The sequence below is a fragment of the Panicum virgatum genome, chromosome 2K (assembly GCF_016808335.1).
Source record: "Panicum virgatum strain AP13 chromosome 2K, P.virgatum_v5, whole genome shotgun sequence".
Taxonomy (NCBI): Eukaryota; Viridiplantae; Streptophyta; class Magnoliopsida; order Poales; family Poaceae; genus Panicum; species Panicum virgatum.
In genome coordinates, this window is record NC_053137.1 from 55,373,486 (window position 1) to 55,387,971 (window position 14,486).

At 41.3% G+C, this 14,486-nt stretch overlaps 1 protein-coding gene and 1 pseudogene across 1 annotated transcript; both read right to left on the minus strand.

Moving 5' to 3' along the window:
* Window positions 1-22: 22 nt before the first annotated feature.
* Window positions 23-7,397, minus strand: LOC120686674 (annotated as a pseudogene).
* A 206-nt stretch (window positions 7,398-7,603) lies between these two features.
* LOC120686684 (cysteine--tRNA ligase CPS1, chloroplastic/mitochondrial-like) lies at window positions 7,604-13,134 on the minus strand. The gene is made up of 9 exons (XM_039968899.1): window positions 12,697-13,134; window positions 12,129-12,192; window positions 11,562-11,723; window positions 10,620-10,790; window positions 10,232-10,513; window positions 10,025-10,150; window positions 8,879-9,079; window positions 8,634-8,735; window positions 7,604-8,167 (listed from the first exon to the last, which is right to left on the minus strand). Exons 1-9 carry the CDS (start codon window positions 13,062-13,064, stop codon window positions 8,117-8,119), a joined length of 1,527 nt encoding a protein of 508 aa, XP_039824833.1. The 5' UTR covers window positions 13,065-13,134; the 3' UTR covers window positions 7,604-8,116.
* Window positions 13,135-14,486: the final 1,352 nt, after the last annotated feature.

Consider the following 14,486-nt stretch of genomic DNA (forward strand, 5'->3'; position numbering starts at 1 on the left):
CTGCCATACATATCCGGTGGGGTTGCCTTGCAACCCAAGTCTTGTACTCTTATATATACCGGCCGAGGCCTCAAGCTAATACAATCCATCAATTACACCAATTCTATCACTTCTACAGCATATATGCATGCCAGCCAATGGCCACATGCATTTACAGGTAGTCCTCTGCCATTGGCTTCCTCTTATCTCCAACTGACTGAAAAGGAACATAAAACCCATTCGCTGCCTAAGGGCTCCATAATTTTGCCTAGACTAAAGATGAAATTTCCCTCTGAAATAACCCCTTCTGTGCACAGGGGAACCATAGGTCACGACTTTGATCCTGACTTCGAAAAATCCTGGGGCTCACTGCTGGCAAATGCTAACCATAGAGCAGTACCAGTTAAGTAAAAGAAGACAGATGGCGCGAAGAGTGATATCTGCACACAAAACGGTACCTGATATGGTGATTAGAGTGGTTCATCTTCATGAAATGTAATGTAGCTTATGAGTTATGGATTGATGGCATATACTCCAAGAATGAGTTGAATCAAGAAGATAGCCTGTCAGTGCGACACCAACAATTCCAGGCACAGCACCCACAGTGTTTGTGATTCCCTGGAGCACAAAGCCACAAAGGGAACAGATTATAACAACTCGTGATGGAATCTACAGAAATGTAACCAGCATCGACTGCAGACTATCAGTCAATCATCCTTTTAAGCATCTAAGCAGCAGAACGCTACTTTTCTATTTCTTTTCAAGAAGATACATGCAGGAAATTTGAGAAGACAGGATTTCAATGAGTTACCAGGAGAATGCTTGCATATTCACGAGAGATATCTTGATGCGTACAATAAAGCCCTGTTCACCAACCAAATATTGAGGTTTGGACCTTCGAACCATGTAAAAAGTGAGGGGATGATTGCAATCTTAATAACATGACCTGAAAATGCGAAGCTGGAGAGTGCTAGACCACTTGTAAGAAAAGCAACGATTTCCCAGGGAGGCAGTCCAAGATCCACAGAGGACAGCATCATGAAAATCGCAGGTGAAACAAAGGCAATTGTTTGGCATATTTTTCGTACCTACAGATTTAAGAAACAGATTCATTTTTTTCAATTCTACAATTTTTTCTATGAGAAATACTATTATGATTTATAGCACAGCATATTGAGAATTGCCAGGGCTTCCTGTTGAGGAAACTAGCAGAAGCAATTTGAGAATTGTCAGGGCTTCCTGTATTGGAGTTTGATGCAAGCAGCAGGGGCTGATAGGAGTTATAGTCAAATAGGAAGACAAAAGAATCTACTTCGTGTGAAATAGTACTTGATCTTGGAATGGAGTGTGCACTGTACTAGTAATCCTAGCTGGGAAAATATCTGGTGCAAACCACCTTCTCGGTAGAAACATAAAAACCCTTTTAAAAGTTATAGTTGCAAGTATTCAAAAAATTTCAAACGATGCACATTCATAGTGCATCATTAGATGTATTTTGTGTCAAAATTTCAGATGCAAACTCAATCTAGAAAAATTCAAACGAAAATGACAAAACTCAAAGCAATTTTGTCTTGTAGTGCACTTGCATATGGAATTTGTCATTTTCGTTTGAATTTTTAAAAAATGAGTTTGCATCTCAAATTTTGATACAAAATACATCTAATGATGCACTATGGATGTGCATCATTTGAAATTTTTTGGATACTTGCAACTATAATTTTTAAAAGGGTTTTCACGTTTCCACCGAGAAGGTGGTTTGCACCGAATATTTCCCCCATCCTAGTGAACTGTAACAGTCCAGGTCTAGACGTCTAGTATGGTGTGTTAAGAAGCCCTCTAGTTAACTGAGAGGGGGGAGACATTCCATGAAAAGTAAAATATCAATCTAGCCTACCCCAACTTGCTTGGGAAAAAAGGCTATGTTGTTGTTGTTGTATCAATCTACTACCTTCCAGCTGCTATTGCCAACCCTCTCTAGTTTTCTCAACCCCAAGTCCCCCATTACTACTCTAAATGCCAACCATTGCACCTACACATCGGAGGTGCCTAAAGCTGAGGTTTAACACTCTGCAACAAAGGCCTTCTTTTTAGATAACCTGAAAGAAGTGAATGCTTTACCTTCGTGGTGTCAACTCCATTTGCTATCAGGTTATCTGCAAAAGGTGCTGCAATAGATGTAATGACAATTGAACCCAAAGGAGGAAGGACTGACACCTACAGAAAAAAAATGCAAATTTGAAAGCACTGCATGAGGCTGGAGTAAAAGCTAGATATCAATGACAAATAAAGATGAATACTGCCCTCTGCCCCAAGCATCAAACCGGCTCGCGTGGTTCACTGGTTCCACCGTCGTAGATTGCAGTGAGGACAGGGCTTTCAATAGAAGGATTTACTATAATTTAAGAAAGAAAACAAACTTGTACATACCCATGCTGCTTCTGTTAAGTTCAGGTTCAGCTCCTCACTGTGTAACACATGGTTTGGGGGGGAAAATCAGAATAAGAAGTTGTTGCCACATATTTTTGAAACAATGTAATGAACAAATAGCAATGTATTTTAATTAGGACTAACACTTCCCTGCATTTATAGATCATATAAGTAAGATAATAGGGGCATGCCACATGCTATAGACTGATATATCGCAGTATATGTAGCTAAGATGAGAGAAACTATAACAATCTTATTTTAATTCATGATATCCGATCTCAATCTTAGTCCTTTTCTCTTTGGTCCTATAAAGTAACTTGAGAAGAAAACTTGAGCTGACAAACCTAAAGAATGTTGGTAGCCAAGACAAGCAAGTATAATGCCCCCAACTTCCGCAAAAGTGCGCATATATCATTGCCCACACTGCCTTGCTTTTGAAAAATGCTCCCCAAGGAACATCCTACAAAACAAGTAATGAGCCTGCTATGTTAGAGACATGTATTAAACAAAAACAATCTTTATAACGAAAACTATGTGTCCATTCCCGAAGATGGTTACATCGCATCACATGAATTCGATAGTGATAAACTTCATCTGCATATAATTGAATAAGATTTTGGTCTTCTCAGACTCTGAGAGTTGCTAACTTCATTGCAAATACAGCACACTGATGCCAACTGGTTAGGAATGAAATTGAGCGACGAACTAGACATTAGATTTCCATTGGTTGTTCTGAATGTCATTGATGTCAGAACTTGATAACAGTTTTATGATTTGATCCCTGAATAGATACTCTAAGAAGAAGTTAAGATAGCGCAGCCTCAATTGGTGGAAAACAACCTTTAGTGAATTCTGCAAATCTTCCAATGACGAATCTGATGATTCTGAAGACACAGCTGATGAGACAAAGCCATTGGATCCAGTAGAACTTTGTCCCAAATCTGCAAAGTAGAAGTAACTTTTGTAATATGCAATTGATTATATGAACTGTAAGATAAAAAACATAAGGTGATAGTTAAAAATGTATTTAGCTAAAATAATGTAGACACACTTAAGTTCAAAGAGTAGTCAACAATGATCATATTTAGTTCTTTCTATTAAAAAGGAAACAGGTAAACACAGTGCAAATCAGATTAGGTGTAATCATGCAATTGCAATCCATCTTGGTTAGTGCACAAAATCAACTTGATACATGGAACTTTGAGGAGGTAGTCCTCCATATAATGATCCAACAAAAGAAGTTGACTCCAAACATGATACAGAATTTTCCAAAATCCTCTGAAAATATATGCCTACAGATGATAATTATAGTGATTTCTACGGGAAAGTTTCTATCAAGGTAGCTGGTATCATAAAGATAGCTCAACGCTTACTTAGGCCTTTCTTGTTACCCAACTGTTTCCCTTTAAGAGATTCAAACCCTATGCACCTGTGAACAACAGAAAATAAAGTTCAGCCACAATAAATTATGTGTTATCGACTTCTTAGAGATATACCATATATGCTTACCAAATAATCCCAAGAAGTCCAAATATGTAAAATACGGACTCCCAGCCAAGGTTCTGAATGATGGGAGGGGCAAACAGAAGTCTGCAATGTGATAAAACAGGTAAACCATTAACCATATAGCATAGCTACTGCTATTACTTCAAGCTGCATGGTTATAAAGACAAATGTAAGACAATGTTGTTTTGATAAACATGAAAAAAAAGTTTACATCTTGTTATTAAGGATGTCTGTGCAGCTATTAAGATTTGAGATAATGAAAAAAAATTGCATCACGGATGCCAAAAATGTGAACCTCATCCATGTGGATTAAAGAATGAGACAAATGTAACCAGCAGAATGGTTACAAGCATTAGATGCTTAGAAGTTAGAGCCGGATACTTTTAATAGCTTTACTTACAGGAAAGAACAGAAAATATCAAATGGTTGGCAGGAATTTCTGATAGAAGCACAATAGCTGAAAATAGTACTCCTATGAAGCCACTATTTACAGCTGAACACAGATGGAATAATTTAGTTTGGATTCAGCATTTACATGCATCAGCATATGCATGGAAGTATGTAAATTGTTGCATAAAGATCATGAACATATTAGCTACCATATATGTCAATACATACCCTAAGACACTTCCGAAGCTCAAACCACCAAAAACAACAGCAACTGCTCTTGATCGTTCTTGCAAGGGAATGGACCTGCATGTGAGAGCCAATGAAAGCCTGAAGTTCCAAACTACTCTTGCAAAATGCCAAAATGTATATGAACCATTGTGAATTATAATAGCATTCAATGTAAGATTCACAAATGTAGACACCACCCATGGTTAACGTGTAGCTATGCAAAAGTTCATCCTCTAAACATTAAAAGAGGAGCATGCAGAAAATGCCAACATATAAGCAGCCTTCGTTGCACTAGAATTTATAACCATGAGATAGATCACTATCTAGAAAACACTTTTAACACATTTGTATTAACTAACAGAAGTCCCAAAAACAAATGTCAAGACAAGGAACCAAAGTAGCACATAAAAATAGATCTCACCTAGCAATTAAATCTGTAGCAGCTGATGGGGAGACACCTTCTCCAATGCCTACCTAGCATATAACACAATTAACAAAGAATAAAGTGCAAATAAATAAAGATGGTAATTTTTTTCTGTTCAAGTTAACACACCCACCACACAGGCAAAGGAGATGCAATGACTAGACATTGTGCTCAAATGCAAATGTTCCAGAATTTATACAAGCAATTATGGATATCAGCATGTCACAAAGCTTCTGTATCGCAATGTGTTATTTCTAGGCGTCCTGACACTTTTGATGTTAGATTGGGTATAATGCGTGGATTGTATTGCATTGAGCCTCTAGGGCGAATATATATAGGAGCACATGGCTTGGAGGGCAAGTAGCCTCTCCTAGAGATAAGGAAGGTTATCCCGGGATTACAATCAACCCTAAAACTAACCATATCCGGAGTTGCCTAATATACTCTAACATCTGCAAATTGCATTTCATAAATAATATGTGCACAAAAACAGATTCTTCATAAAAAAAACCTAGTTTCTCCTAAACCTTAATTAAATGTCGAGGGGCTGCTTGTTCAGTGTCAACTATCTCGATACAAACGATACAACCCCTGAATACAAGAACAGAATAAAGTAGTGCAAATTTTGGATCAATAGCTAGGAGAGACTTTTAGTGAGTAGGTTACCAGAATCCTTGACAGCACAAGTCCTGGCATGAACCCTGCTACAACAGGAATTAGAGCAGTGGCCAAAGACCATGTCACAACACCGATCTCAAGAACTTTCCTACAATCAGCATAAAATATAATATTAAATTATTACAGTACAAAAATAAATAAATAGACATCAAATGTACTGTAGGAGTAAAATTAAATGATGAGAAAGAACATGGGATCCAACTATAGGAAATTGGGAAAGGCATCTGACTAGAATTCAACTGCTTCAAGTTATAATGGTAATACAAATATTTTCAGCCTGGAAAAGGGCAAAACAAAATAAAGATATGTTCAGCTTATGAATCATACAGTAGCAATTGGCAGTTCCTACTTCATAGTGCTGTTTTGCAATTTCCTACTTAGTAAACAATAATGGATCAGTATTTCACAATCATAGATGTCTTGCATTCATAAATATTCGAGATGATTTTGTTACCCTAAACAAACCTTCCGCCAAACAATTTTGCCAGCGATCCTCCTGGTAGTTGACTCAACGCATAACCCCAAAAGAATGAGGACTGAACTAATCCAGCAGTTGATGAGTTCCAACCATACTGATGTGACATTGGAATAATCGCGACACTCAGGTTAACCTGCAGAACTAGAATATCAAAATTAACAGAATTCCTCTTGGCAAAGGATGGACCCATCCATAAAAGCTAACTAAATAAACATGTTGCCAAGAAGAATGCATTGAACTGTAGCAGCAATTTCATTACTTCTTTTTTAAAACGAATTTCATTACTTCAAACATTTTCATGCTTGTAAGACAATGTTTAAAAACCCTCTTGGGTTAAAGTGAATATTACATGTTTGTACAGTGATGCAAATGCATGCTAAAATGAGCACTAAAAATGTGACAAGTGAGATATGGCCCGTATGATTAAGCAAGTGCAGACTATTGCAGCAGTGGCCTTCAGCTGAACTGTCCCACAGTAATGTCTCTACATTATGCCAAAGGAAACCCAGAGGAAAAAAGAAAACAGTGATCACATCATGCAGATTCATTTCGCAACTCAAATCCTCAATGAGCATCTGGTAAATGTTATTAGTAACACTTGCTAAATCCAAAATCATAGCACCAATTGCTTTCTTGGTTTCACACGAACCAAGCTATAGAAGGCCAAAAAATCGCATGCATACTATCATATTAATCCTACCAACTCAACATACCATTTATGCTTTCATTGCAACAGTGCGAATGGCCAGGTATAACTGTAAGCCCATAATCCAGTGCAAGGTCCAGATGGATGGGTCACTTTGTCCATGTTGCAGATGACGAAGGCGAGGGAGGTGGCGCCAATGAGCTTGTACCGCTCGGGCAACCCCCCCCCCCCCCCCCCCCCACGGCGGCCACCTCAGCTCCCAAGCGCCGGCCATTTCCCCCTCCAACTCCTCCACTCCCCTCGCTCCCTCATCCTCCCCGACCGCCCCCGGAACCGAGCGCTTCTCCACGGCGCTCGCGACCCCTCCCGCGCCCCCGCCGTCGCCGGAGGACACCCTCACGGCCAGCGGCCCCCGGCGGGGCCGGTGCGGGAAGGGCGCGCGTGGCGGGAGCATGCTGAGGAGGGGCCGGTGGCGGCGGCCGCCGCTGCCGGCAAGGAGGAGGAGGTGGCGCTCGTGCTGCAGCGCCGAGGCCGCCATGTCGCGTCGAGCGAGCTGCGAGCGACAGGCGTGGTGTCCCGTGTTCGAATTCCGGCGAGCGGACACGAGGAGAGAGTGTGCGCGCGCAACTGGTTGAGCTTTGGACTCTTTCCGGAGTTCGCGCGGCGGAGAGGAGAGCACGACGCCGAGAGCGTGTGGTTGGCGTGGCACGTGGGCCATAGCGCCGTGTAGCCGGGGCCCACACGTCGGTATGCCGCGAGCTGCCAAGCGAGGACACGTGGCTGCTGCCTGCCAGCCCCGTGGGCAGAAACGAAAACGAAAGCAGAACACGATCAACCGCAGCAACCATGAAGCAAGCAAATCGTATTGTTTTCCCGTTGAGACATTTATGTTTCTTGGATTTGAAGGCAAATGATATAGCTGGTATACTAGTTCAAATATTCGGCAATATGATCTACAAAACTTGCAGTAATGACTGTCAAACTGGCTATCTTTTCGTTCCACATTACTGACATGCACATAACTTCAGTAGCCCTCGCGGGAGCACACAATCGTGCAAATAATCTTGTATCTCTGAAACTTCGTTCATCTCGTCGCAGGACCTGCACACTACTGCAACCAAGCACGACCAACAGAGAACTGGTGTTCGTGGGTCTCCCAAAGAACTCGCGCAGATCATGTCTTCACAACCACCGCTTGCTCCTCAGAAAGAGGCACAGATGGTCTCCACGTTGTTCCGTCACGACCATCCATGAGGGCGATTCCAACAGCAGCCAATTCTTTCCGGATCTCGTCAGATTTTTCGTACTGCTTCGCCTTTCTTGCTGCAGTCCTCTCTTCGATCTTCTGCAGCACATGCTCCTAGGTGATGGAGGCTCTTCTCAATGCTTTCTCCCGCAGTTGTTGCAGAGCCTTTGGAACAGAAAGTCGTTAGTAGCACGAGTGACTCGGTGAAAGACAGTAGTGAAAATTGCAGCTTAAGTACAGGATAGTGCCAGACTTGGGATCAAATTAGCTGCGCCACAATCCAAATCAATCATAAAAAAGCTTCTAAGATATACTAGCATTCTCTGCTTAGGACTTGTATTGGGATACACTGACACGCTATGCAAGATTAAGCATATGTACTATGATCACTAAATAAGTTTCTTTCCTTAGGATGACTCTGGTTGAGTATGGCTGATAGGTAGGCCTCTCATAATATTTTGATTCTACAAAACTCAGCTTTCCTAGTACCAAGAGTTTACATAGTTGAGTCTGCAATGACCAACATGAAGTACTATTATTGAGAGACTGTAACAGTGATACTCGTATAGAAACAAATTTGTACTGCAAGCTATAGACTCACTAACTCAGCAGTGTTAAGAGATGCACTCACCTCGTGATAACTTGAAGGCAGCAATCCTAGAACAGAGAGCACTACTCTTATTTTCTCTTCCAAGGCAGCAAGTGATTCCAATCGTTTTTCCTGCTTCTTTCCCTGTTCAAATGCCAGAGTTAGGTCAAACCAAGTTAGATAAGTCTTACCATCTCCATGAAAATGGTAACCATTTGCACAAAAGTGGTACAGTGAAGTCTGAATACTAGTAAACAGTATCTCCAGGAGTTCATCATTAAATTTACCTTACGCGTGTGTAACAAATCATTCATGACTTTCAGTGGTTCAGAAATAGCAGCCAAAGCTACTGAAGTGTGGAGATCATCTGACATTGAAGTCTCAAATTCATCATGAAGTTTCTGGATATAATTTAGGGTATTAGCAGGCAAGGAATCTCCAGGGTTCTTATGTTGTTGCTGGCAACTCTCTTCACAATCTCGTAATGTCTGTGGACATGAAACATTTGAAAATAGCCCTTTAATTAGAAGTTACAGCAGTGAAATGATGCCAGCAAGATCAGTGAGATTATGACTTTCAATGCCATCAAAAACTTAATGAATGCCTCAGTTTTCAGGCAAATAGAAGTAACTTCTCAGTCTCCAGGCATGAATTAGCTAATATGTGAGCACTTGGAAGTTGGAAATAGTAGGCAAAAGGCATCCAGGCTGGCTAATATGTGAGTTTCAGTATTAAACAAAGAATTAATTCAGTTTAGGCAACACAGCTTTTCTTAGGTCCAAGGCAGCCAGGCCGGTTGATATGTGAAAACTAGGGAATCGGCTAGGACAAAAAAGAAGTTTCAGTATAAAAAAATAAAATTATGTTAATTCAAAGAAGTTGAGTATCAACTATTCATACATGTTATCTGGGAGAACTACCCATGAAACCACATTAGCAATCCATTTTGAATGCCGAGAAATTTGCTTCCAGAAGTACAAAGCAGGGTACCTCTGACTTGTGATTACACTTTTACTTGGCTTCTAGATATTGTTAACAAGCAACTAAAGGAAACATTATTATGTTACATACATCGCAACCTAAAGTTCGAGAGCTTCCTTCTTTCAGTAGCATGATCTCCAGGATATGTCCTCAGGTGTGCTTGAAATAGAGAACCCAAAAGTTTTGGACTCTTGGAAGACAATAATAGCTACAAGTAGTTGGGCAACCTTCAATATACATGTACCTGGATTTTCTTATTCACTACCTAACAGGTTTTGTTGCCAGAAAAAAATATTGATAGCATCAGCATCGATCATGGAGTTCATTTTTTTTCTCGAATGCGTAGGAGAACTATGCGTCGTTGTATTAATAGATAGAAAAAGCGGTCCGAAATCATGGAGTTCATAAACACGTCTCTTTATCACATATAATAATATATACACAGAACATACCTGATACGTGTAATACAATCTATCGGACGCAACATTGAGTTGCTCTATTGTGTAGTTGATTGGAAACCTGTAGTGTGTGCCAAGTAAGAACATTCTCAACGCAAGCGGGTGGTACATCTCTATAACCTGGGAAAATGGCAGCCTTTAATAAGAAAGTACAGGTACAGTTATTACTTACTAGGGGAAAATTTGAAATGTTGCCTTTACCTTGCGTATGGTGACGAAGTTACCAAGCGATTTAGACATCTTTTGACTATTTACATTGACAAAACCATTGTGTATCCAGTAATTTATGCTACTGTCGCAACACGCTGCACGGCTTTGTGCTATCTCATTCTCATGGTGTGGAAAGATGAGGTCTTCCCCACCACCATGTATGTCAAAACAATGACCCAAGTAATGTGCACTCATGGCGCTGCATTCGATGTGCCAACCTGGCCTTCCAGGGCCCCAAGGGCTCTCCCACCATGGCTCCCCATCTTTTGCAGCCTGGAATTGACATGGAATGAATTTGTGATTTATTAAACCATCTCAGCACTCAGCAGAGAATAGAATACAAAAAATGCTGCATACCAGCATCTGGGACATCTTTTACCCTCCATAGAGCAAAATCAGCTGGATTTCTCTTCCTCTCATCAACTGCAACCCTTTCACCAGCTCTATTATCATCAAGTTTTCGACCAGATAACTCTCCATATTCAGGAAAATTGTCAACAGAGAAATAGACATCCCCACCCACTACATATGCACAATTGTTATCAAGGATCTGCTCAAAGAAAAGTTGCAAAGAATACAAAGAAGTCAAGCTGTGTAGCAAAAAGTCATTATACCAAAAGAACAGGAATTCAACATCGATACTATTAGCACTTTAAAGAGCTACTGTTGGTACGCAGCCTGATGGAAATGTCTGTCATGCACAGTAAAAAGCACAAAAACTTATAATTCCTCTGTTTTTAAATACAAGATGTTTAGAGAAGCTAATTACTTTTTTTAACTAATACCTTGGTCTACACATCATATATTTAAAAAGGAGAGGGAGTACTAATTATTTACAGCAGATATTTTACATCAAGAGAGCAACACAACATGCTGTCCTTCATGTTCACAACTGCATACATATGGCATGATCACATTGAACAATGCCATACAAACATGGCACACAACATTGTGCAGCTTGTATACTTTTAAGATTATAACTGAGTCACATAGCACTTCCCACTGTTGAAATACAATGCCTAAAGTCCATCTCAAAATTGTGTGCTATTTCTAAATGAACCCTATGAGTTGAAAGGCCAAGCCACACAATGCAATAATAATCTATTGTCAGTTGTCAACTAAATGAAATATGATGAACCTTTTCAAACTGATCTAGTGTATGTCAAAGCAAGATCCAACCAATCCTAGATTAAAACTAATGTTGAGACTAATACAGAGATCAGTAACATTTTCAAGACAATAGCAAATAGAAATTGCATAAGCATAAATACTAAGTACTCTGCACAAAATACTAAGAAGCCACAAAACCAAGTACACATACCTGTTTAATCATTTTTATAATCTGATCAATATGATCTGAAACACGGGGCTCCACAGATGGTGGTAAACATTGAAGATTAGCCATGTCTGACAGGAAATCATCAGAGAACCTTTTGCTTAAGCTAAAAGGATCTTCCCCCAGCTGATCTGCTCTAGCAATTATCTACAGAATTCCAGAAGTGCAACTCAGGTTTCCTGTGCAGATTAGCAAATTGCATTTCAATATTCATTCTAGTCTTCCATGTAAAATTGCTTAATACGATTTCAGTAGAAAATAGTTTATATAGAACCATCTACATAAATTCAGGTCTAAATCTGAAATAAACATGACATCAGCAAAAATGTGTGATCGTTCAAACTAGATCTTTCTTATTTACTTTAATTCAGGTTAATGTAAATTCTGTACACAGTTAAGCTCTGACTTTCAAGAGCTTGTAAACAACAAAGATGTAAGAAAATAATAACTGCCACTTCAAGTATTGAGCTATGTAAAAATCATTAAATTGGTTAACAGAAACTGTGAAAACAGATTCATTTATTTGCAAACAAAATTTAGCCCGGAAATCACCTTGTCATCAATGTCAGTAAAGTTCCGAACATAGCGAACTTCATAGTCCAAATTACGCAAGTACCTATCAAGGTGGCACAGTAAGTTTATGCAATTCTTCCGTAGAAAGAAAACTACCATGGAAATAAATAACGTGATAGATACAAGGTTGTGAGAGCGTTAACACGCCATAATCTTTAGGAATCCATATCAAGCATCTATGCAGGTCCAGGTCAAATTATACATGCAGAATCAATTTACAAGGGATTTAACCATTGTAACCATGTCAGTATGTCACTACAGTGTCTATCCTACCACACCAGTTCAATCACAAAAATGTCGATGTGAAGTGACTACCAGCCATTTAGGGTTTGGAGTAACAAGCTTACAAGCAGCTTAATCATCACAAGGCATATGTATCTGTGGCCATTTGAGACCGCAATGTCAGCCATCAATTCACTCAGTAATTAAATGTTGCAATTATGTTGCCTCGTAAATCTGTAACACTTCAATATAACTCTACAGTACCTCCAGCGAGTGAATCAAGTGCGCGGTTAGATCAACAGAGATCATAGTTGTACTAACTGACCTGTAGAGGACGTCAAAGGCGACGTACGCGCGGGCATGGCCGATGTGGCTGTCGTCGTAGGGCGTGACTCCGCAGACGTACATGCCGACCTCCCCGTCAGGAGCTCGCGGCCGAAAATGCTCCTTCTTCCTCGACTTCATGTTGTACAGGTGTAGCTCGCGGGTTCTCTCCGCAGCGCCGCCATTCGATGCGGAGGCGGAGGCGGAGAAGGGGGAGGTGCAGAAGGGCCTGGCGGGGTGCGAGAGGAGGCGATAGGAGCGATGCGGAGAGATCAGAGATAGCGCCCGGCGGAGGGGTGTGCGAGCACCGGACGGCGAAGAGAGGAGGAGAGGGAGAAGGCCAGCGGCACGCCTCGCCGCCGCCGCCATCTCTGGGTCGTGACGGCAGTGCGCGCGAGGACCAGCGGACGAAGGGTTGTGGATAGCCTTCCGATCGTGAGATTTGTTTTTGTTTTTTTTTCCCCTTGACTTGAAGAGTTTGTCTCACTGTATTTGAATTTTGAGCGAATTGACCACGAAATCTCTACGTCGTCTACATGAAATGGGAATGGTTTTAAGGGAAATCACGCAAATCTACAGAACACTATCCAATCACTGTGCTTTGACTTGTTCTCAATCGAAAAAATAGTATTGGTGTGGAACCTAAGGTCAGTCTTAGTAGAAGATCGTACAGTCATTAAGATTGAAAACTTAGTAAACAATCCGAAGTAGCGTCACGGTGATGAAATTTCTCTCTCATTCTATAAAAATTTCCCTCTTTTTTTCATAATGATGATATAAAATTTAATGCTCATTACTCCTCTTAAAATTTCTATTAAGATTGGCCTAACAACCTCTCTTCTCGGTGCTGCCAGCAAAATAGATCACTCGAAATTTTCTAGCAAAAAATCACTTGAAACTTACCATCAAGACGATGGATCGATCATCGATTGAGCTGATTAGTTAGCCAGACAGCTAAGTCGTAGTTTTACATCACGGTAACATGGAAAAAGAGAGACGAATTTCACATAAACACACCCAGTTGCGAAATCTAGTTCAATAATCTAACGTGAAATTCACTTGCGTTGTACAAGGCCGGCCCACTGGTCGGGAGCAGGCTGCTGCTGTCGGCCTGTCGTGCTCGCTCACAACCGGGCCCGATGGGGGGCTCTTATATATCTCGTACTTTAACCAACATGTTATGAGAGGCTCCGTTTACTCGATCCTTCTAGTCGCTACAGTTGAGGGGGGGGACCGAAATCCGGCGCCGATTTCCTCGGTTCCCCGTCCACTCCGGCGGCCGGCTTGGCATCGGAGAGGATGGGGAGCCGGGATGGAGGCGGCCGTTGTACATATCTTTTTCTAGTTTAGGAAGCTATGGCCCTGGCGGCGTGCGGTTGGTGGAGGCAGCGCCGCCGGTAGGGAATAACCTTCGCCGGCTCTTCCTCCGCCTCGCCGATCTGTCCTCTGGCAGCGGCGAATGGCTCGGTGGTTTCTACCTCACCAGATCTGGGGATTCATTTGAAGCTTCGGATATGTTCTACGGCTTGAGCGTTCAACGGTTCTACAGCATGTCTTTTTTGACATGCTACTCGTTGTGCTATTGAAAAATCTTGATGTTTCTTCGTCAGGAAGGGCGTTGGCTTCGAGCTGCGACCTTGTCGGTACCCCAGGACTGGGGTACCCCTCTTGCTGTGTCTAGGCAAGAGCCTTATAGTTATCCTTAACTACAACCAGCAACCGGACCCCTGCGGTCCGGAGCCCTGCTTCACCCGGCAGCGGTCCCGGACCTGTCCCCTGACTGGGAAAGGT